At 45.0% G+C, this 25,172-nt stretch overlaps 1 protein-coding gene across 1 annotated transcript in view; it reads right to left on the bottom strand.

Moving 5' to 3' along the window:
• Positions 1-24,530, bottom strand: part of LOC129835414 (tudor domain-containing protein 7B-like) — a 32,440-nt gene extending 7,910 nt beyond the window's left edge. The window contains exons 1-16 of the mRNA XM_055901061.1: positions 24,422-24,530; positions 21,201-21,413; positions 20,296-20,440; positions 15,030-15,255; positions 8,962-9,041; positions 8,125-8,375; positions 6,621-7,210; positions 6,160-6,376; positions 5,848-5,959; positions 5,486-5,688; positions 4,995-5,129; positions 4,340-4,423; positions 3,548-3,682; positions 3,295-3,408; positions 1,031-1,167; positions 641-867 (exon numbers count right to left, since the gene is read on the bottom strand). Of these exons, the coding sequence (XP_055757036.1) occupies positions 641-867; positions 1,031-1,167; positions 3,295-3,408; positions 3,548-3,682; positions 4,340-4,423; positions 4,995-5,129; positions 5,486-5,688; positions 5,848-5,959; positions 6,160-6,376; positions 6,621-7,210; positions 8,125-8,375; positions 8,962-9,041; positions 15,030-15,255; positions 20,296-20,440; positions 21,201-21,413 (2,869 nt within the window). The 5' untranslated portion in view covers positions 24,422-24,530. The remainder of the gene's footprint in view (positions 1-640; positions 868-1,030; positions 1,168-3,294; positions 3,409-3,547; positions 3,683-4,339; positions 4,424-4,994; positions 5,130-5,485; positions 5,689-5,847; positions 5,960-6,159; positions 6,377-6,620; positions 7,211-8,124; positions 8,376-8,961; positions 9,042-15,029; positions 15,256-20,295; positions 20,441-21,200; positions 21,414-24,421) is intronic.
• Positions 24,531-25,172: the final 642 nt, after the last annotated feature.

The following is a 25,172-nucleotide window of genomic DNA, read 5'->3' as shown; positions in this document are numbered from 1 at the left end:
CACAGCATGATGCTGCAAACCACCATACTCCAACGTAGAGATGGTGCCAGGTTTCCTCCAGACGTGAGGCTTGGCATTCAGGCCAAAAATAATTAAATCTTGGTTTCAGACCAGAGAATCTTTTTTCTCATGGTCTGAGAGTCTTTAGGCGCCTTTTGGAAAACTCCAAGCGGGCTGCCTTTTATTAAAGAGTTGCTTCGTCTGGCCATTCTACTATAAAGGCATGATTGGTGGAGTGCTGCAGAGATGGTTGTCCTTCTGGAAGATTCTACCATATCCACAGAGGAACTCTGGAGCTCTATCAGAGGGATCATCGGGTTCCTGACCAAGGCTCTTCTCCCCCGACTGCTCAGTTTGGCCATGAGGCCAGCTCTAAAAAGAGTCTTAGTGGTTCCAAACGTCTTCCATTTAAGAATGATGGACGCTCAGTTTCAATACTCATAGCAAAGGGTCTGAATACTAATGTAAACAAGGAATTTCTGTTTTTTATTTAAAAAAATATTCAATTTGTCATTATGGGGTATTGTGTGTAAATTGATCAATTGTTTTTAATCTGTTTTAAAATAAGGTTGTAACGTAACAAATTGTGGAAAAAGTCAAGGGGTCTGAATAGTTTCTGAGTGCACTGTATGGTACTGACCTGCAGGTGGTAGTTCCAGCAGCAAGGGTAGCTTGATAGGTGTGGTGGATGAGGGAGGTGGGGGAGTCCCCGGAGGGGTGCTTGTACCCCCCGTCGGCCTTGGTTCCGAGCGGGCACATCTCAGCTGGGGCTTGGTCCCGTTGGAGCTGGGTGTGGTGGTGGTTGTGGAGGTCTTGGGGGTAGAGGTAAGGGTGGCAGTGGAGGTACAGGTGGAGGTCTTGGAAGGGCTGTGATAAGAGAAGATGAAATATATACTATTGTCAAAGAGCCACTCAAGTGTATTTTTCCTAACCCCAACCCCACAAGAAAGCGGAGTTCGCACAACGGCAGGAGATTCCACACTGCGTAGGATTCAGGAACTGACTTGTTGAAATGGACTCCCAGCCCTACCAGTGGTCCCCTCTTTGTTTGAAGAGATCCGAGGCAGCCATTTGGCGGTTGAGACTCCTCGCGGGGTCCTGGAAGTTCTTGTCGGGGAACAGGTAGACATGGGCTACACTGCGCTTGGTCTCATCCAGCTTGGCGATCTGTGGAGAGAGGTCGGGGAGTGGATAAGAAGCCCAATATTTCAATACACAATAAACATATTTATCATACAAAACAGCCCAATCTCAGAGTGACGTTTCCAATGTTAACTCAGCAAAGATGTACCAGCTGAATACACACATTCAATACAGTGGAGTGTCCATTTCTACTCTGAGCCCTCAACCCCTCCCTTCCACTAAGATGTACTTCAGTACTTTTCCATCATCCAGGATTTATCCATGCTCTTCGGTACATATCATGCTCTTCTGTGCTTCTTATCAGATAGCACCTGGAGTTATTGGGAATACACATTCCTACAGTATACCACTAGATAATTACACTTCTCATACACAAAGAGCTTAAACCAAAAACTACTTTCAATCTCAAAAGATATAAAAATGGTATATTCATACTAAGAGGATGTAATGACATAAAACAAAGATATAAAACAGTAAAGATATAAAACAGTAATATACAGTAATATGCATTCGGAAAGTATTCAGACCCCTTGATTTCCCCCCAAATTTTGTTACGTTACAGCCCTATTCTAAAATGGATTAAATATTGATTTTGTTATTCAGCAATCTACACACAATGACAAAAAACAGAAATACCTTATTTAAATAAGTATTCAGACCCTTTGCTATGAGACTTGAAATTGAGCTCAGGTGCATCCTGTTTCCATAGATCATCCTTGAGATGTTTCAACAACTTGATTGGAGTCCACCTGGGGTAAATTCAATTGATTGGACATGATTTCTTAAAGGCAAACACCTGTCTATATAAAGGTCCCACAGTTGACAGTGCATGTCAGAGCAAAAACCAAGTCATGAGGTTGTAGGAATTGTCCGTAGTGCTCCGAGACAGGATCGTGTCGAGGCACAGATCTGGGGAAGGGTGCTAAAACATTGCTGCAGCTTTGAAGGTCCCCAAGAACACAGTGGCCTCCTCATCTTTAAAATGGAAGAAGTTCGGAAACACCAAGACTCTTCCTAGAGCTGGCCGCCCGGCCAAACTGAGAACCCGATGGTCACTCTGACAGAGCTACAGAGTTCCTCTGTGGTGATGGGAGAACCTTCCAGAAGGACAACCATCTCTGCAGCACTCCACCAATCAGGCCTTTATGGTAGTGGCCAGTTGGAAGCCACTGCTCAGTAAAAGGCACATGACAGCCTGCTTAGAGTTTGCCAAAAGGCACCTAAGGTACTCTCAAACCATGAGAAACAAGATTCTCTGGTCTGATGAAACCAAGATTGAATTATTTAGCCTGAATGCCAAGAGTCACGTCTGGAGGAAACTTGGCACAGAGAGATCCTTGATCAAAACCTGCTTCAGAGTGCTCAGGACCTCAGACTGGGGCAAAGGTTCACTTTCCAACAGGACAACGACCCTAGGCACACAGCAAAGACAACACAGGAGTGGCTTTGAGAGAAGTCTCTGAATGTCCTTGAGTGACCCAGCCAGAGTCCGGACTTGAACCCGATCGAATATCTCTGGAGAGACCTGAAAATAGCTGTGTAGCAAAGTTCCCCATCCAACTTTACAGAGCTTGAGAGGATCTGCAAAGAAGAATGGAAGAAACTCCCCAAATACAGGTGTGCCAATCTTGTGTCATACCCAGGCTAAGACACTGCCAAAGGTGCTTCAACAATGTACTAAGTAAAGGTAAAACAATTATCGTAAAAAAATTATCATAAAAAAATGATCGTTTTTTTAATGTTTCATAAATGTGCAAAAATGTCTAAACTTGTTTTTGCTTTGTCATTATGGGGTATTGTGAGTAGATTAATGAGGAAAAACAACTATTTCATCAACTTTAAAATAAGGCTGCAATGTAACAAAATGTGGAAAACGTCAATGGGTCTGAATTCTGTGCGAATGCACTGTAAAACAGTAAAGATATAAAACAGTAATATAAAATCTCAATGTTAAGAAGAATTCCGCTTTAAGTTTACCATGGTGACATACACAGGAGTATGTGTATGCATTTGTATCTCAGTGTGAGTATACAGTATGTGTGTGGGTTGATACATTCTCAGAATGGATATTGGAAGTTGTCACAAACTCACAAAAAAAGACGAGTTCTATGCAAAGCCTAGTCAATCACACTGAGGAAAAAGATACATTACCTTCACGCTGCAGTCTGTGGAGTTGAGCACGGCGTCTCGGAACCACTGAACAGCGTCTGGAGTCCAGGAGCCCACACCACTCACAGTCAGGTCAGCCAGACAACACTTCACCACCTAGAGAGAGACTACTGCAAGTCAGACTACATTACCCAGGCAACACTTCAACGCCTAGCAGGACTGACTACATTACCTATACACAGACCCCCCCCCACACACAACATCCCTCCATGCATCCATCCATCCATGTTCTGACCTGTGGTGGGATGGCAATCAAGTCCCGTAGGAAAGGAGGTGGGACTTCCCTCAGCTCAATCACCTCCACTGAGGCCTGCACCCCCAGGTCTATGAAGAGGATGTCCAACACACGACTACCATGGAGGTTAGTGATCTATAGGAGAAACAGGGGAATTGGGGAGGGTGAAAGAATACAGGGAGAGAGCGTGGAGAAAGTGTGAGAACATAACATATGACCTGGTTGTCTAGGATGTGCTAGCATTGTGTGCTACAGATGTGAGATCTTAATTTGATCACTCTTATGTTGCTGAGAATTCTTCTGCACCGCAGGAGCTTGATGATTTACATACATTCACTGAAAACCCACACTAACACACAGTTATATTAAAAGTATTGCACTTTTCATGTAGCTTAATTTTGGCCAGCTAATAGCCTAACCACAGACCAAGCAACATTATGGATTATGGTTTCTGTAGAGCACTTTGATATATCAGCTGATGTAAGGGCTATATAAATACATTTGATTGATTTGATTTGACTAAACGTTCAAATCCTGTTGCTGCAGGATTATTGTTGACATGGCAATACTGGTCAAATTAAGATCCTCCATCTGTATACATTTTGTACAATATTTGGTGTAGAATTGAGCTAGTTAACTTCCATCCAGGTAAGTCACCTTCTGCTCCACCTCTTCATTGTGGGTCAAACTGAAGCTGGATGGTATGACCTTTAGGCAGAACTGTAGCCGAGACATGCAGTATCTATCACTGCCACAAACCATTGACTGTATAGGCAATAGAATCCATCTCACCTCCACGCGAGACCATTTGCCTTTGTAGCGTGCCAGACAGCTTTTCCCACAGAACGGTCTGGACACCAGGAACTCTGACGTCACCTGCCACACAGAAGAGATTATGTTATCAGTATAGGACAGGATTATGTCATCAACGTGAGACAGACACAGGCAAAAAACAACAACATGAGATCTACGTTGACTCAGACTGTTGAAGCAGAACATCTCAGGTCAAGGTTAATATATTGTATGTAGATTGATGAGGGATTTTTTTTTTTTTTAAACCAATTTTAGATTAAGGCTGTAACGTAACATGTGGAAAAGTCAAGGGGTCTGAATACCCTCTGAATACACTCTATATGCAATATTATGTAGCCTGGTATATATATATATATATATATATATATATATATGAGAGTCTGTATTTTGTGCATCTGGACAAACCTGAACACCATCTTAGTGAATGATAACTGGGGACTACGGTAGGTACTATGTTGCCACTGGGTCAATGACAGTCAGTTCCAGTGTCATGTGATGAGATGAACTAAGTAGCCTGTGTCTTAACCCCAGATTATGTTCCTTAATCTCAACTGTGTCTGGCTCTCAGCAGCCTCCTCAGAGGACGAGACAGACAGAAGCTCTCACACGCACAGTCACACAGACACACGGGTACCTGTGAGTGGAAGTATGCCTCAGCCTTCTCCAGGATCTCAGTGAGTTTGGCCAGACCTCGAGACGGGAGCTGGCAGTAGATGGTCCCGTCTGAACACACACTACTCACAGCCACGTTCATATAGGCACTGTTCACCTACAGGGGGAGAGAGAGAACCATGGCTGGGTTAGACATGATCCCATTCCACTCAGATTCAAATACTATGGACTGAAAAACAGGGATTAATACAGTACTGATGAAAGATGAACGAACGTCTTCGACCCACTGACAGTGGTACTCTCCCCTCCTATGGCAGTAACCCACCTGTAGGGGGCTGGCCAGAGTCTTGTCCTGCAGGGCTTTGATACATGCAGCGTTGATGTTGACATCATCATCCCCTCCTATGACAGTAACCCACCTGCAGGGGGCTGGCCAGAGTCTTGTCCTGCAGGGCTTTGATACATACAGCGTTGATGTTGACATCATCATCCCCTCCTATGACAATAACCCACCTGTAGGGGGCTGGCCAGAGTCTTGTCCTGCAGGGCTTTGATACATGCAGCGTTGATGTTGACATCATCATCCTGCGACGTGTCGTACAGGACCACCAATGGGGTCTGCCCTCTCTCTAGGATCTCAGCCAACAGGATCTTGCCGCTGGCCATGGACTGAAACTTCTTCAGGACAGCAGGCTCCTGGTAGAAAGGCTCCAGACCTAGGTAGGAAAACAGACAGACACTTCATTAAGGAGAAGAAACTGAATCCAAACATCTGACTGCAACACTATTATATAAAAATCCACAAGCCTTCTGTAACTTTGTGATTTAAAAAATATATATATAATTCACTGTCTGAGATTGTGATCAAAACTCACCAGCCAATTGACACTTGGTGGCCTGGAAAGGCAGGTTGAAAAACTTCTCATGCAGCTCAAACACTTTGGCCTTGCTGATGACTTCTGAAAACCCGTGATCCACATAGTAAACCTACAGATTCGCAAAAAACAGTGAAAAGAAAGTGGAGAGAAGTGATTCATTTTCCAAAATGTCAAACCCTAAACTGTCCTCCTATCCTTAAACCATTAACATGGCACCATAGATCCATAATATAACATATACCCTACAATATAGAAATCATTATGTCTTTTTTCATTTCAAAGTTTCAACCAATTGACCTTTGAACTCACCTTGACCTTGTCAGCCATGACCTCTGTGACTTGTGCTCGTAGTACCTCCTCATCCTCCTCCGTCCTGACGGCAGCCAGCTGACCTGAGGTTAGGGAGGCCAGGGGCGTACCACTTTTCTTGTCACCAGTACGGGTGTTGTTGTCCTGGCAACAGTAGAATTCTCTCATCTTGTCCTCCAGAGCCTCCTGGGCTTGGGAGTAACCTTCTCCTATGTACCTGGATGGAGGATACACAGGGAGAGAGGGGAGGGTAAGGAAGCATTTCACAAGAAGGTCTACACCTGTTGTATTTGGCGCATGTGACAAATATAATTTGATTTGAGGGGGGTAAGAAGAGAGCGAGAGGAGAATCTTTCATTTCTTTCTATTCATCCAGGTAAGGCTTAGTTAAACAGCACTGAGGGCATATTCTTACTGCACCACAACCAAACGACTCCTATGCCCATCCCACTGGTTCTTACCGGAGTATGACTCCGTTGGTATTAGCAGCCTCCCCCACCAACACAGAGGGGTACTCCTCTCGGGGGATGAGAAGAGGAGGTACAGTCTGGGTACTGAGCCTCCTCCCCACCTCCTCTCTCGCCCTGCACTCCTCCACTGACTCCCTCCTGTTGCGGTTCTCCTCCTCCCTGGTCCTCTTGTACAGAATGGCCCGTTTGGGGTTGTCCGGCATGGGGTATTCGATGGTGCAGAAGTCGGAGAGCAGCGAGAGATTCTCCAGGATGTGTTCAGGGAGTTTGGTTTTGTACGTGTCCAAGTAGAGTTTGGGTAAGGCGTGGGCCCATAGACCATTGCTGTATTTGACTAGAAGCTCTCCCAGTTTTTGTCTGAGGTCGGGAGAGAGGGTGGAGGGGGAGGCTGGAGGACTAGGGGAGGTAGAGGGGGTGGTAGGGGGCTTTGACTGGGGCTTGATGTCCATGGTTGGGGTGAAGGCGGTGGAGGTGGGGTATTGGACTCTGGTAGGGACAGGGGATGCGGTCTGTGTTTGTGTTGGATCCTTAGCCGGGTAGAGGAGTAACTCATTGGGGTTGCTGCTGCATGGTTTCTCTACCTGGAACAGGAGGACATATTCTTCAGATAAACAGAGTCTAGAACAACCAGTGGCCATACAGTATGTATAAAGCATCTCAGAATAGGAGTGCTGATCTAGGATCAGGTCTTTCCTGTTCATGTAACCTTATACATTGCGATCTAATAGTCAAAACAGATCTTAAATCAGCACGTTTGATACATATACGCCCAGATCTAAAACACACAAAAGGATAATACTGCCATTATAAATCACATAATATTAAAATACTTCACACCATACATTATGCAGTTGTGGGGACTTACAGGCTATTTGAGTTCGAGAGTATCAACTGTTACAACGGGTATAAGGTGCAAATATTATTTCTCTTGCGAACCAGATGAGGGATGCTTATGACGGTATTACTGAACTCCACGTAAACATAGAAAATGTTTGGCTAGAAAATAAAACGCTATGTACAATATCAGTATTACACTCAAACCATGTTCTGTTTATTAAGCTATACATTATTCATACAGCTTTTAAAATAAACTGAAATAAAGTATTTAATATATACAGGATCATATTTTGAGCTAGTTTGCTACATCAAAATAATCCTGCAGCAACAGGAAATGTGAATTATTATGTGGATTATAATTAATGGACATTTTTGTAGGGGTTGGTACATTTTTTGTAAAGATATATCAAGTCTGAAATTTCAAAGTGGAAATTATAAACTTCAGAAGCCTTTTTAAACCTCAAATACACTACACGTTTTAATGTCCTACATTGCAGGAAAGTTCTCCTGCAATAGGGTGGTCAAATTAAGTTCCTACATCTGTACATTCTGCGCAGATGTGTGTTCAGTGCTCCAGGTCTTACCAAGATAGTGATATTTCAACAGTGTTATTTAATACTGTACAACAGTATAAATACAATACAAGTATGGTGCGTACGGTGCAGATGTGTGTCCAGTGCTCCAAGTCTTTGATTGCTTCACTAGGCAGGTCCTGTTTGTACAGTTCTCTGTAGAGCTGAGGCAGCTTGGACACCCAGAAACCATTACTGTACTTGTTCAGCACCTCTCTGATACGCCCTTGCACCTTCTGGGGGTTGTAGTTCCCCCCGGGTGAGGGGTTGTAGTCCTTGGGGTAGTGATGTGGCTTGGGCTTCCCAGAGACAGCATTTTCTTTGAAGTTTGTAGAAGCTGGAGGAGGAAAGAGGGGGACATTTTTGGTGAAATTGGTTAGGCACGATTTGTATGAAATAATACAGGTATAGACGTGTTATTGCACAGTTTTTGGGATCATATGGAATATATAAGTCCAGGAGTCTGTCCTGAGAAGGCAGCTTTCGTCTAGGGCCCAGAGAAAATCTCTGTGTTACATTGCAAGAGACTTTTGGTGCCTCGGGGTAACACTAAAAACGGTCTGCTTTCCTAGACCTGTCTCTTATTACCGAGAATTAAGTCATGAGTTAGCATAACTTAATGCTAATCTCTAGCCTGTAATGTGATTTTTGCTTTGAGACAGGCTGTATTCAAAGGACAGTAATGTGAAGGACTGGAACCAGAGGGGTCAGTCATCTCTTGAAACAGTCATTTACACAGCTGTTTTACTTCTGATGTAAAGACTGATCTCTCTGTGAGGAACTACACCCCAGATGAAAACAGCAACCGATAAAACCCCTGATCTGTGACATACAGTCAGTCTATTGTAGTCCTTAAACGGTTCTACATACTGTTGCTCTGCTGGGCATTTGTGTGTGTGTGTGTGTGTCAGTGTCCCACATACGGTTGCTCTGGGTGTTCCTGGAGAAATGAGTGTACACTTCCTTCTGGAACAGTGACGGCAGGGTCATCCTTTTGTCTGACCTAAACACACAACAAGAAGAGAGAGGGAGAGTGTTGACTTAGAACCATTTCACTGTATCCTTCAGATGACAGAGAGTCTAAGGGGCAGATGAAGCGGTCTTCTGGTCAGGCTCTGTAGACGGGCACATCGCGCACCGCTCCCGAGCATACTACTCGCCAATGTCCAGTCTCTTGACAACAAGGTAGACGAAATCCGAGCAAGGGTAGCATTCCAGAGAGACATTAGAGACTGTAACGTTCTTTGCTTCACGGAAACATGGCTCACTCGAGACACGCTATCGGAGTCGGTACAGCCAGCTGGTTTCTTCACGCATCACGCCGACAGAAACAAGCATCTTTCTGGTAAGAAGAGGGGTGGGGGGGGTATGCCTTATGATTAACGAGACGTGGTGAAATCATAGCAACATACAGGAACTCAATTCCTTCTGTTCACCTGACTAAGAATTCCTCACAATCAGACAAAACAGACACTTCTGAAACAATGGCGGACAATGGAGGAATAACAAAAGGACTTGCATTCATTTCCTTTTTGTTTAGTTTCCTGGTTGGATACATAATGGCAGTTTGTGTCCCCATTTCTCAACCAAAAAAAGAGACTCAGGTGGAAGAAGCCAGCAAATACTAGTCAAACCAGTCAGTGCAAGACGAAACTGCTGTACTCTATTGTACCCTGTTCACACTCCATAAACATTAGGCCTGTGCTAGAGTGTAGAGGCCTGAGATATCCTCATAGAAATGGAATAATTCCTCCAACAGTCATCCCCATTCAATTCAATGGGTGAGTGAGCCTTCTCCCCTTCTACTACACTGATTAAACACTACTTACTACCCATAATTCTCTCTGAAGGCATCTTCTCCATCCCAGAATTACCTTAGACAATGGGAGCATAACATTCTGAATAGATCACGTTTATACAACAGAGTCGCTAGGCAGAACAGCACCTGAAACAGGCCTGAAATCCCCAGACATAGATAATTGTGGGCCCGGGACCTCATTTATCATTATTGCATAAAAAATATTCTAAAATACTACTTACGAACGGAACTTAGAATGTTCGTACGCATAATAAAAGTATGATTTATCAAACAAACCTACGAGCATCAAACTCACACCGGTAGTAGATAACCATTGATAAATACCAATTGTTATTAGCTTCAGTGATCGTGCACGACCTTGGCTGTTTGCATATCGAAACGCCCCTAATTAACCATATAGGGTCAAAATCCTCCCTTTAAAGCCAGTGGGGAATATACAACGCTGTACCATAAAATACAAAGCACAACCAAATAGAACTACGAAAAAAAGACTTATCCGAGACTAAATAAGAGGTGCTAGTGTCAGAGATTGAGTACAGACACTCAGTTGTGGCTTGACCAGCAAACATTACTACAAAGAGAGGACCATTAGGACAATTCAAGTTGCTTTAGCAATGGCAAATTTACTTCAAATGAGTAGGCAACACTCACCAATAAGCCATCCATCCTCAACAGCTCCCTCCTATAGGTGTATAGGCCAACATTGCTGTTCTGCAGAATGAACGAGTGGTGCATTCCACCTGGCCACTATAGTCTTTCCCGCGTCACATAACCTATCACCTGCACATTATGAGTGGAAGCCTTTTCAGTTCATATAGTTGAACTCGTTTTGATCTGGTGCTTTTATGGCGATGTGCGTGCTGTCAATTGTTCCCTTCGTATTTGGGAGCCCTAATGGAAAAGAAACCCCTCTTGACCTTAACCAGTTGTGCGATGGTGTATCGAAATTGTATTTAACTGGTCGTTTTGCTGATGATTGCATCCAAAACATTGATTCATCGAGGGCTGTGACATGCTGATCAACAAGCTCCCGCTGAAAAGTAAAAACCCGAGGGTGGATAGCGATTGAATGTGCACCGGAATGGCATGTGTTTGCCTTTCTAAATCCTTAGAGATTGGTTCGGGAAACTACAGTATATATGATGAGCCAATATGTATTTAGTGCAAAAAAGTCCCACCTGTCTCTAAAAACGGTCTCTAAGAAATCCAACGTGTGCCAAATCTTTAAACAGAGCAAGATCGGCCATCTCTCATTGGATTTCCCGTTATCTGTCTTTTATTGTATATCAACAATGGTTTTACTTTCACACGTACCTCTACTTTAACAAATGACTGTACTTTATCAAATCAAATGTATTTGTATAGCCCTTCTTACATCGGCTGATATATCAAAGTGCTGTACAGAAACCCAGCCCAAAACCCCAAACAGCAAGCAATGCAGGTGGATATATGGATTATTATCGTTATTATTATCGTGACAAATGCACTGATATGGTCAAGACGTGTTGCATGAGTTCACAATGGAAATACAATAAAAACGAAAAATGATTTAATTATTACTCTCCCAATTTCACACATTGTAAACATATATTTTCTCCATTCCCGAGGCTACGCTTGACAAGCAGTTCCCTTATCCCACCACTTGGCTGTGTCTACGCACGGTCATGGCTGTGCGTACATTTACCCACACTCTCAAGCGAACGTTCATATCACTACATCTCACACTTTGCGTGGAAATGATCCTACGCTTGGTTCACCCACATATTTGTACCAACGCGCGGTTGATAAATGAGGCGCCAGGAGTTTTCATAACCATGTTGAATGACCAGGAAAAACTCCCGTCCATAAATCATAGCCTAGGAGTTTCTTTCCCCTGATCAGGTCAGGTGAGGTTGTGGTCAGCACACAGGACAACTCCTGGGCCCACTGTACATAACACTGGAATCTACATTTAAATATTATATATTGTAAACTAGGATGGATAGCTACATATACAGTTGAAGTCTGAAGTTTACATACACTTAGGTTGGAGTCATTAAAACTCATTTTTCAACCACTCCACACATTCCTAGTTAGACAAGTCAGATAGGACATCTACTTTGTACATGACACAAGTAATTTTTCCAACATTTGTTTACAGACAGATTATTTCACTTGTAATTTACTGTCTCACAATTCCAGTGTGTCAGAAGTTTACATAAACTAAGTTGACTGTGCCTTTAAACAGCTTGGAAAATTCCAGAAAATGAAAGTCATGGCTTTAGAAGCTTCTGATAGGCTAATTGACATCATTTGAGTCAATTGGAGGTGTCCCTGTGGATGTATTTCAAGGCCTACCTTCAAACTCAGTGCTTCTTTGCTTGACATCGTTGGAAAATCAAAAGAAATCAGCCAAGACCTCAGACAAAAAATTATAGACCTCCACAAGTCTGGTTCATCCTTGGGAGAAATTTCCAAACGCCTGAAGGTACCATGTTAATCTGTACAAACAATAGTACGCAAGTATAAACACCATGGAACTACGCAGCCGTCATAACGAACAGGAAGGTGAACGTACTTTGGTGTGAAAAGTGCAAATCAATCCCAGAACAATAGCAAAGGACCTTGTGAAGATGCTGGAGGAAACAGGTACAAAAGTATCTATATCCACAGTAAAACGAGTCCTATATCGACATAACCTGAAAGGCCAGCAAGGAAGAAGCCACTGCTCCAAAACCGCCATAAAAAAGCCAGACTACGGTTTGCAACTGCACATGGGGACAAACATCATACTTTTTGGAGAAATGTCCTCTGGTCTGATGAAACAAAAACAGAACTGTTTGGCCATAATGACCATCGTTATGTTTGTAGGAAAAAGGGGGAGGGTTGGAAGCCGAAGAACACCATCCCAACGTGAAGCACAGGGGTGGCAGCATCATGTTGGAGTGTTTTGCTGCAGGAGGGACTGGTACACTTCACAAAATAGATGTCATCATGAGGGAGGAAAATTATGTGGATATATTGAAGCAACATCTCAAGGCATCAGTCAGGAAGTTAAAGCTTGGTCGCAAATGGGTCTTCCAAATGGACAATGACACCACGCATACTTCCAAAGTTGTGGCAAAATGGCTTAAGTACAACAAAGTCAATGTATTTGGAGTGGCCATCACAAAGCCCTGACCTCAATCCTATATAAAATTTGTGTGCAGAACTGAAAAAGTGTGTGCGCGCAAGGAGGCCTACAAACCAGACTCAGTTACACCAGCTCTGTCAGGAGGAATGGGCCAAAATTCATGCAACTTATTGTGGGAAGCTTGTTGAAGGCTACCTGAAACGTTTGACCCAAGTTTAACAATTTAAAGGCAATGCTACCAAATACTAATTCAGTGTATGTTAACCTCTGATCCACTAGGAATGTGATGAAAGAAATAAAAGCTGAAATAAATCATTCTCTACTATTATTCTGCCATTTCACATTCTTAAAATAAAGTGGTGATCCTAACTGGCCTAAGACAGGGAATTGTTACTAGGATTAAATGTCAGGAATTGTGAAAAACTGAGTTTAAATGTATTTGGCTAAGGTGTATGTAAACGTCTGACTTCAACTGTAACTGTTAAAAACTTTCTGCCCCAACAGTTAACAGGAAGCCAGATAAACTTTTGAGACCGTCTGTAATCAGGGTTGGGTAGGTAGGTGAGTTTCTAAATGTAATCCGCTACTAGTTACCTGTCAAATTATTTTAGCAGTAACATTACATTTGAATAACCAAATTCAGTAATCGAATTACTTTCAGTTAATGTTGAATTAGTTTCCCCTTATGAGGCATTAGAAGAATAAAAAAAGGATTCATAAAACGCATTTGGTGTGTCATCGTAATGGTCTCTGACATCATAGTGGTCTCTGACTTGTGGTCAGACTCGCTCAGGTGGAACAAATGTAAACTTGCACCTTTCTTCCATGCTGAATTGAATGCCATTGAGAAAACAGAAAGATGTCAATGTATTTTTTTTCCGCAAACATCCTTTCTGAATTTAAAATGAATCCCAGAAGTAATCATCTAGTTCAAAAAAATATATCTGTAATCTGATTACAATATTTAGCTGATAACGTAACTGATTACAGGTACTTAAAATATATATATATATAATCAGATTACATGTAATCAGTTGCTCTCCAACCCTGGCTGTAATGTGAGTGACCTCACATACACTCAGATGTGTGTGTGGGCATGTGTGTATGCGTATGTGTGTGTGTATCTGTGTGTGTTTGTGGGTGTGTGTATATCTGTGCGTGTGTTTGAGTGTATATCTGTGTGTGTGCGTGTGTGTGTGTGTGTATCTGTGCGTGTTTGTGGGTGTGTGTATATCTGTGTGTGTGTTTGAGTGTATATCTGTGTGTGAGTGTGTGTGTCCGTGTATATCTGTGTGTGTGCGTGTGTGTGTGTGTGTATCTGTGCGTGTTTGTGGGTGTGTGTATATCTGTGTGTGTGTTTGAGTGTATATCTGTGTGTGTGTGTGTGTGTGTGCGTACGTGCGTGTGTGCATGCTGCCTGCCTGCGTGTCTCTTTGCATTTGATTTGAGACGTCAGATGAAAGTGACTGTCCTACTACAGACATGCTGATTCATTGGGCTGCTAATCTGTAGAGTCCATGGAACAGAATCCCCCCCTCGCAGCGACGGCAATGCTTGCAACTCAAAGTGATATTTCCTTAAAGCTGGAATCCTTAATGGTGAAACAGCCACATCCATTTGCGTTATTACAACAACAAAGAAGATACTGAAAACAAACCGTTTTTCCCCCTCTGACATCATCGCACGCACGGTAGACGAGAACAATATGTGCTGAAATGTTTTTCACTAATCTGTGCAGCGCTCCTCAGCTCCGCAACAGAAACAATAACAACCGTGGTGGAGCGGCCAGTGGCACTATTTCCCCCTACTGCAGATTCCACCTTTAACAGAGTAAGAAACTCTAACTGTTTCATTTCTAGAGAGTCGTTCTACAAGGACAGAATTTCAAACAGCCCCAACAGAGGATAGCTATTCACAGTACTAGGTCAGCAGAGCGAGAAAACGTCAGTCTGTCTTTCTTTTTGACAAGTTCTTCCTCAATTGAACTCCTTTCAGTCATAAGGGAATGATTAGTGCAGTCTAGCCAGTCTAGTTTATGGTTTCCACTAATCACCACTCACCTCTCAGAGGGCACATAGGACTTCCTGGTAGCAGGGGTGTTCTGATTGAATGGTTTGTTCTGGTTGGAGCTCTGATTGCTCTTTCCCTCTGATTGGGTGTCCCTCATGTCCCTCCCCTGTCTGAAGTCTCCATGCTGGCCTCCCAATCCTCGGCCGCCCCCACCTCCTCCTCGCCCCACACCGCGACCCCTGTGGTCAGGCTCTCTCAGGGAGGTTCTGTGCTTGGCTGGGGAGGAGACAAAGATGGTGGTGGCAGGATGATAAGAAATACACAGCTGTATACACACATAGAAACATGTACAGAACTAACACACACAAATAGGCAAAGCATTCCACGTCATACTCAGAAACGCACGCCCTTCACATCCATCATCTACAACAGGTCAGTTGGCAAGGGGAGAAAATAACACAGTTAGACAAAATCCTCCCTTCCACACCTCTGCAGAACCTAATACTCACGAATGTGGCAGTCTGCCTCACAACGCAACTCTGACCTGTCTGATTCTGTCTGATATGTTACATCATCCATGCCAGCCCATCCCAGCTGTCATGACGTCACACTCCACACCACACAACACCACACTACTCCACACCATACCACTAAGCCTGACTGTCTCATCCTCTCTTCCACACCTCTGCAGAACCTAATACTCACCAAGTCCTCCACCGCAGCCAGGAAGCCTCCTTATTCCACTGCTTGTGCAGATACTTTAGCTGCAGCTAATTACCGAATGTGGCAGTCTGTCTCACAACGCAACTCAGTTACACAGTGTCTAGTGACGCGCCATCTGAGGTTAGGCGAGGCGACACTGGAGGTGGCGAGACAGAGACAGATACAGCAGAAGTAGCATCCCAGAGTTTCCTGGTTTTGGATTTCAGAAAGGCACAATATTTCTAGCTGTAATCAGCCTCCATTCAGGAGATGTGAAGGGAGAGAGGGAGAAAGATAGAGAGGAAGAGATAGAAATAAAGAGAGAGAGAGAGACAGACCGACAGAGAGAGGAGGCAGGAAGAGACAGAGGCTGCTGCATTGGCATGCGAATCAGCACCTTACCTCTTGCTTCCAAATGCTCTGTTCACAGCTGCGATTAGTTTCTTTGCTCTATCTTTCTCTGTCTCCTGCTCTCCCGCTCTCTCTGCCTCCCTCCCTCTCTCTCGCTCTCTCTCTCTCTCTGCCTGCCTCCCTCCCTCCCTCTCTCTCCCCCTCCCTATTGCTCTCTCTCTCTCTCTCTCTCTCTCTGCCTGCCTCCCTCCCTCTCTCCCCCTCCCTACCTCCCCCTTCTCTCTACTTCATCCCTCTTCTCTTTCTCCCCCTCTCTGCTTCATCTCTCCCTCTCATCTCTCTCTGCGTCCTCTCTCTCCCTCCCCCTCTCTCTCCATCTCCCCCCCCTCTCTCTCTGCCTCCCTCCCTCACTCTCTCCCCTTCTTATTCTCTCTCCCCCCTCCCTACCTTCCCCTTCTCTCTCTACTTCCTCCCTCCCTCCCTCCCTCCCTCCCTCCCTCCCTCCCTGCTTCATCTCCATCTCCCTGCGTCATCTCTCTCCCCCTCTCTCTCTCTTCATCTCCCTCCATCTCCCCCCTCTCTCTCTGCTTCATCTCTCTCCCTGCCCCTCTCGCTCTCCCTGCCCCTCTCTCTCTGCTTCATTTCCCTCTTCCTCCCCAATCTCTATCTCTCTGTGTCATCCCTCCCCCTCCCTCTCTCTGCTTCATCTCTCTCATCCCCAGGCCCACCTCTGGTACAGTCTGATCCCTCAGAGGAACAAGGAGCAAAATAGGCCACTACATGTACCTGCCATAGCAGCACGTAAAACTACTGAACAACAACACCACCTGAAAGAATGTACTGAATACTGAAAGAATGTACAGAACACTGAAAGAATGTACAGAACACTGAAATAATGTATTGAACGCGGAAAGAATGTATTGAATACTGAAAGAATGTACAGAACACTGAAAGAATGTATTGAATACTGAAAGAATGTACTGAATACTGAAAGAATGTACTGAATACTGAAAGAATGTACAAAACACTGAAAGAATGTACAGAACACTGAAAGAATGTATTGAATACTGAAAGAATGTACTGAATACTGAAAGAATGTACTGAATACTGAAAGAATGTATTGAATACTGAAAGAATGCACAGAACACTGACAACTTAATTAGGAAATAGTCAAGCTACCTTTCCATGTCATTAACTTTCCATCTGTCAGCATACTCTTGTAAATCCAGTACATACATTGTCCTACATCGCTGTCCCACTGGGCACAGACGTCAATCAATTCAACGTTTAATCCACGTTGGTTCCACGTGGAAACAACGTTGATTCAACCAGCGTGTGCCCAGTGCGGTCCCATTCCAAACGTGTGTAAGTAGTTGAGTTCAGACTTATTCTACAATCAAGCTTAAGTGTCCGTGTAATTTGATAAAAGTTAATTGCATCGTCACCAGTTTCATTCCAAAAGGGAACATTCAATGGAATCAGTATGAGGTGAAATCTCAGTTTCAAAAGGCTTGGATCTCTGCTAATATAATAGCAGATATATACAGAGACAGTCACACAAGGCTGCCCTGCTCAGATAAGACCCAATATGCCTTTCTACACTGTAGGTTTTGTGGCTATGGAAAAGGCTGAGGCTACGGATCCCGGTAGGTAACCACCCTGGTAACCATCCCCGTAGGTATCCACCCTGTCCCACCGCATCCTGAATCACATTCTGCACGTTTCTGCACCTCTATTTTACACACACATTTTTGTGGTCTCCTTCCCTTCACATGTCTCCCAGTCAATAGTGAATGATACGTCCACGTTTGGACCTCAATCAGTCTCATGGGGATATGCATTTAGAGCTTCTTGAGTTATACAGCGTTGCGTCGAGGTAGCCTACAGCGTTGCGTCGAGGTAGCCTACAGCGTCGCGTCGAGGTAGCCTACAGCGTCGCGTCGAGGTAGCCTACAGCGTCGCGTCGAGGTAGCCTACAGCGTCGCGTCGAGGTAGCCTACAGCGTCGCGTCGAGGTAGCCTACAGCGGCGCGTCGAGGTAGCCTACAGCGGCGCGTCGAGGTTGCCTACAGCGGCGCGTCGAGGTTGCCTACAGCGGCGCGTCGAGGTAGCCTACAGCGGCGCGTCGAGGTAGCCTACAGCGGCGCGTCGAGGTAGCCTACAGCGTCGCGTCGGGGTAGCCTACAGCGTCGCGTCGAGGTAGCCTACAGCGTCGCGTCGAGGTAGCCTCCAGCGTCGCGTCGAGGTAGCCGACAGCGTCGCGTCGAGGTAGCCTACAGCGTCGCGTCGAGGTAGCCTACAGCGTCGCGTCGAGGTAGCCTACAGCGTCGCGTCGAGGTAGCCTACAGCGTCGCGTCGAGGTAGCATACAGCGTTGCGTCGAGGTAGCCTACAGCGTCGCGTCGAGGTAGCCTACAGCGTCGCGTCGAGGTAGCCTACAGCGTCGCGTCGAGGTAGCCTACAGCGTCGCGTCGAGGTAGCCTACAGCGGCGCGTCGAGGTAGCCTACAGCGGCGCGTCGAGGTAGCCTACAGCGGCGCGTCGAGGTTGCCTACAGCGGCGCGTCGAGGTTGCCTACAGCGGCGCGTCGAGGTAGCCTACAGCGGCGCGTCGAGGTAGCCTACAGCGTCGCGTCGAGGTAGCCTACAGCGTCGCGTCGGGGTAGCCTACAGCGTCGCGTCGAGGTAGCCTACAGCGTCGCGTCGAGGTAGCCTCCAGCGTCGCGTCGAGGTAGCCGACAGCGTCGCGTCGAGGTAGCCTACAGCGTCGCGTCGAGGTAGCCTACAGCGTCGCGTCGAGGTAGCCTACAGCGTTGCGTCGAGGTAGCCTACAGCGTTGCGTCGAGGTAGCCTACAGCGTTGCGTCGAGGTAGCCTACAGCGTCGCGTCGAGGTAGCCTACAGCGTCGCGTCGAGGTAGCCTACAGCGGTGTGTCGGGGTAGCCTACAGCGTCGCGTCGAGGTAGCCTACAGCGTTGCGTCGAGGTAGCTTACAGCGTCACGTCGAGGTAGCCTACAGCGTCGCGTTGACGTAGCCTACAGCGTCGCGTCGAGGTAGCCTACAGCGGTGCGTCGAGGTAGCCTACAGCGTTGCGTCGAGGTAGCCTACAGCGGTGCGTCGAGGTAGCCTACAGCGCAGCGTTGCGTCGAGGTAGCCTACAGCGGTGCGTCGGGGTAGCCTACAGCGCAGCGTTGCGTCGAGGTAGCCTACAGCGGTGTGTCGAGGTAGCCTACAGCGGTGCGTCGGGGTAGCCTACAGCGGTGCGTCGGGGTAGCCTACAGCGGTGCGTCGAGGTAGCCTACAGCGGTGCGTCGAGGTAGCCTACAGCGGTGCGTCGAGGTAGCCTACAGCGCAGCGTTGCGTCGAGGTAGCCTACAGCGGTGCGTCGGGGTAGCCTACAGCGCAGCGTTGCGTCGAGGTAGCCTACAGCGGTGTGTCGAGGTAGCCTACAGCGGTGCGTCGGGGTAGCCTACAGCGGTGCGTCGGGGTAGCCTACAGCGGTGCGTCGGGGTAGCCTACAGCGGTGCGTCGGGGTAGCCTACAGCGGTGCGTCGAGGTAGTCTACAGCGGTGTGTCGAGGTAGCCTACAGCGCAGCGTTGCGTCGAGGTAGCCTACAGCGGTGCGTCGGGGTAGCCTACAGCGCAGCGGTGTGTCAAGGTAGCCTACAGCGTTGCGTCGAGGTAGCCTACAGCGCAGCGTTGCGTCGGGGTAGCCTACAGCGGTGTGTCGAGGTAGCCTACAGCGTTGCGTCGAGGTAGCCTACAGCGCAGCGTTGCGTCGGGGTAGCCTACAGCGGTGGTTCGAGGTAGCCTACAGCGGTGCGTCGAGGTAGCCTACAGCGGTGCGTCGAGGTAGCCTACAGCGTTGTTTTAAATGATGTACAGTGAGTAAATTAAAGTAGATGGTGTTAACAAACTGCAGCATAGTCTACCTGTGTTGATTTTAATCAAAGCACATATTTTGCTTAGTGGCGCGAACTGTTGCGTTTTGGCCACGCACAATCATCCTAAATGCTCATAAGAAATGAGGTGGTGTTTTTTAACTTCCAGTAATGTTACACTGCTATTGTATTCGGTTCTGTTATGTAGAAACCCGCACATGCGCAGAAGCGTGGGGACATTTAGCTGTGGGGAAGAGGGGTCAAGAAAAGTCAGCTCCGAAGCCACTCCATATTGAAAAATAATATGGATTAGGCAGTCAGACAAAGACCTCCCCCCATACAGACACACACACACACACAGACACACACACACACATACCCCCTACCATTGAGGATGAGAGGGGCGGCCGGTTTGACCCTCATCTGACAGTTGACCATTTGGGGTCGTCCAGTCTTCTTGGAGGTACGCTGTCGAGCCACCAGTTTGGCAACGTGGACCGTCTCGCTGGAGACTGAGGCGAAACACACCATCTGGAGAGGATCGAGAGGAGACCCGCAGACGTGCACACACACACCACATGGCACACTCATTATCTCACGCCAGCAGGATGCTAATCGTTCAGGATCATTGCTTTAATTACTTTGACGTCTCATAGAGACATCTTTTGATACTTTCATTATCTTTAGCCAGCCACTGGAGTGTATGTGTGCAGTAAGCGAATTGTGGGGACTAATAGTAAACGAACAAAAATTTGACCAACTGGGGACATTTTGTTAGTCCTGACGAGGTCAAATGCTATATTTCTAGGGGGTTCAGGGTTAAGGTTAGAATTAGTGTTAGAATTACATTTTGAGTTAGGGTCAGAAGCTAGGGTTAGTTTCAGGGTTAGATGCTAGGGTTAGATGCTAGGGTTAGGTTAGGGTAAGAGTAGGGGTTAGCGTTAGGTTTAGGGTTAAGTTTAGGGAAAATAAGATTTTGAATGGGACTGAAATCTGAGTCCCCACAAGGTTAGCTGTACAAGACTGTGTGTGTGTACGTGTGCGTGTTTGTGTGTCTGTGAGTGTTGGTGTGTGTGTGTATATATGTGCGTGTTGGTGTGCATGTGTTGTTTGTGTGTGTCCATGTCCGTCCGTCTATGTGTTTGTGTGTTTTCTCCTCATGCTGTTTGTCTCCCGGTCCGTCCACTCACACACCCACCCACCCATCTATCCGTCCATCCATCTATCCGTCCATCCATGCATCCATCCATCCATGAGTTTGTATGTGTATGTGTGTACACTCTCTCCTCACCTCCCCAGTGCAGTTGCGCTCCATGTGAACCACGCTGGGAATGCTGTGCAGCAGGGTGTCCAGACTGGCATGACCCATCTGTTTATGAGGGATCTGTTCACCAGTCAGAGCCTTGTATTCAGACTGGAGGCGAGACAAAGACACCCCGGGCCCGCTCTTATTGGCCGCCAGCACCGCCCGTAACATTCTCTTCATCAGCTCCACGTCTGTCATCTATATGGACATAAAACCAAGAAGTAGAAATTCTTGATAACAGTTTTATTAGGACAAAGACAGCTGTTTTGTATCATAGTTTGATCCATTGACCTATTCAAATAAAGGGTGACTTACATAACTATTATTATTTTAATTGACCAGGTTGTCCTGATAAAGGTGAGGTCAAAATACCTATTTTTCAAGGGAACCCTGGCCAAAATGCCTGGTCTCATAGACTAGACGTAACATAGTAAACGTAAATCCGGGACACCTGGCCAGGAGGGCAGAGTACTGGCACTGTCGTAGAACTTTACATTATAGCACCGAAAGTGGGACCAACATGGTAATAGCATGGTAGCAAGTTATAGGACAATTAAAAAAGTATGTTACTGTGCTTGTTCTGTAAATAATGGAAACTAATTCCCCTGTCTTTGGGCACAATACAGATGTGTTGTATTAAAAAGATATTGGTACAAGGCACAGCCCCTTGAGAACATTATCAGATATACTTTGAACAGGGGTGCCTTGTCAGACAGGCTTCCTATCACTGATCTAAGAACAGATTGTCAGGGACAGGAGACTATTGACTATTCGGATCTAATCTTCCAAGATAGTTTGATTGTCTTCTTAGACTTTTATGAATCCTTTAATACAGTGGAACATGAGTTTCTATTTCTCTCCCTTGAGAAATGTGGTTTTGGGGAATTATTTTGTAGTACTATTGAAACTCTTTATAATGAATGGGAACAGTTCCATTAAATTAAAGGATGGCACTTCTACTAGATTTGAAAAGAGGAATTAGGCAAGGTTGCCCAATTTCACCTTACCTCTTCCTGCTTGCAACCCAACTTCTTAAATGTTCTGTTAAATCCAGCAATATAAAGGAGATCTCTATTGCTGACAGAGACATTATCATAAGTCAGCTTGCAGATGACACCATCCTCTTTTTGAAAGATGCTGATCAGATTCCTAGAGGAGTTGACGTGATAAATATTTTTCCCAAAGCATCTGGTCTTTGCCTACACCTTAATAAGTGTAAATTGTATGCTTGAAAGGTCGAGTATTGCTTTCTAAAGCTGAAGGTATCTCCAGACTTAGTTATGCAGCCCAGTCCCTGCATCTTGACAACAAAATAGGTAAAGCAGTTGACCAGATGCTTTTCAACTTCATCTGGAAAAACCGTACACATTATACTAGGAAATCTGTCGTTATGAACACATATGAATATGGTGGACTAAATTTTTGGGGATTTTCCTACTTTGAATAATACTTAAGATAAATTGGGCTAAACATTTCAGAATCCTACTTCAATTTGGAATTGCATCCCTCCTTACATCTTCTCCCGTTTTAGTGGCTTCAATTTGATGTTACTTTGTAACTATAATATTGATAGGATTCCTACAAAAGTATTCTTAGCGTGGTTGTTAATATATAAACATAATTTTCCCCGCATAGGTATTTCATTTGGAACTATACGGATATTTTGTATAGAAACAAGTCTATTTTTTAAGAACTGGTTTAATAATCATATCCTGCTGGTGAGTCAACTTTTTAATGCAGAAGGATTGTTACTCAATATGAGGAATTTTTACCTCATTACAATATCCCTGTTACACCTAGAGTTCGCCATAGTCTTTAAGTGTCACGTTTCTGACCTGTTTTCTGTTGTTTGGTATGTGTTTACTTGGTCAGGGCGTGAGTTTTGTGTGGGTAGTCTATGTTATGTGTTTTCTATGTTGGGTTAATGGGTTGCCTGGTATGGCTCTCAATTAGAGGCAGGTGTTTGGCGTTTCCTCTAATTGAGAGTCATATTAAGGTAGGTTGTTTCACATTGTTTGTTGTGGGTGGTTGTCTCCTGTGTCAGTGTTTGTCGCGCCACACGGGACTGTCTCGGTTTATGTAGTCTGTTCCCGTTCGTGAGTTCTTCGTGTTTTATGTAAGTTCCATGTCCAGGTCTGTCTACTCCGTTTTGTTATTTTGTTAATTATTCAAGTGTATTTCGTTTCGTGTTTTTTCGTCTTGTTTAATAAATATAATGTCAAGTTACAACGCTGCGTCTTGGTCGAATCACCAATTCCGTTACATTAAGGCTATTCCATCTGGAACTCTCATGTTATTTAGAGGTGTAGCCAGACCTCACCTTCTTGACCTACCCTCGCTTAATCCAGTTGACTCTCCAATAGGAAATATGCTTCTCCTTGCTCCCTCAGAACAACAGACCTATACGTGCTTTATTTCAACGGGATATTGCATCCATTCCTTATGTCACAACTTACTGGAATACATTTGTCAATAATATCTATTGGAAAAAAGTCTGGTTATTACCACACAAATACTTGCTTGTTAACAAGATCAAAGAGGTCTCTTTCAGAATGATCCATAAGTATTACCTTGCGAATCATTACCTGAATAAAATGTGTATGTTGAGCATCCAGAAACAGTTTTGCATTTATTTTGGCATTGTCTACTTGTAAAGAAATGATGGCAAGATATTCATAGTTTTATAAATGTTGTTATTCTTGATGACTTTTGTTTTTCTATGGGAGAATGTGCTGCTCGGGTTCCTTAACTATAATAATGATAAAGAAAAACAATTTCACCTCATAAATCTAATTGTGCTAATGGCAGTCATTTTACTTAAGGCCCTTGGAAATGACCTGCATATCTGCAGTAATAAAAACAAATCTAATGCAATATATCGATTTACAAATACAAATCAAAAGGTGTTTTGTGGAAAGTGATTTACATTTGTGGATTGGTGCTTATTTGTACAGATCATGATACACGAAAACAAAATGCATGCTGTGTGTTCACAATACATTTGATATTGATACCATATAAGTGTCCTGTCAAGGGACGTTATGTCGCTCTATCGAGCTCCGTACTCTTGCCACTTCATGGGACTCTCAGAGGGCTTTTAAGCATTCACCAAATAGTATCAAAACGAAAACGTACTATCACAGCAACTATTTAATCTCAGTAATATGATAATCAATTCAAATAATGCCAGTCAATATAACTCTTACCTTGCTGGGAAGGGAAGGAAAAGAGACGAGAGTGACACGGATAACTTGCTGCTCGTCACACTCCCTGATTGTTGGTCTGTCGCCCTTGCGGTCACTCAAAGCTGCGCTCTAGCCAAGCGCTTCCCAGCAGGCCGGGTTGGTGGGTTACCGTAGCCTACCTCGTCTGTGATGTGATTGGCCATCTCCGCACAGCCCCACGCTAATTCCATCATAGCGCAGGCGCACACAGGAAACTGTTGTCCAAACTACAATGATTTATTATAAGTGACACTTATTCTGTGTATAGATCTATTTGGTTTTCTTCATCGGGTATGCTATCGTCTTAGAGTGAGAAAAAACAGTAGGCAAAACATTATTCACTGCCACTGTGTGCCACAAAGTAAGCTGCTTATCTCAGTCTCTGTCTAGTTCTTATAGAGAGCTGAGAGCTCAACGTTTTGTATATGCGGTGGAATGCTTCAGATGGTACTTCAGATGGAAGGTTGGTTGCACTGTTGCATAAAGTGAAGTTGCGCTACAGACTGACTCAGTCTCTTTTTTTCCCCTCCCTCACATTTCTCACATAGATCTGGGCTGCTGCCTTCCCTCCTTCCTGACTACACTCTCCACAACCAGATGGTTATATAATTGTTGGACTGAAAGGCATGTTAAAACCATCATGCTATGCGGGTTTTGGGATGGGATAAGTACACCTTTTTATTTTATGATTTTAGTCTTATCCTGAGGTTGAAGCTCTAAACATAAGCTAACT

Source organism: Salvelinus fontinalis, chromosome 36 (assembly GCF_029448725.1).
Source record: "Salvelinus fontinalis isolate EN_2023a chromosome 36, ASM2944872v1, whole genome shotgun sequence".
NCBI classification, from domain to species: domain Eukaryota; kingdom Metazoa; phylum Chordata; class Actinopteri; order Salmoniformes; family Salmonidae; genus Salvelinus; species Salvelinus fontinalis.
The sequence above is the reverse complement of the archived record's forward strand: the minus strand, read 5'-3'. Positions and strand labels throughout refer to the sequence as shown.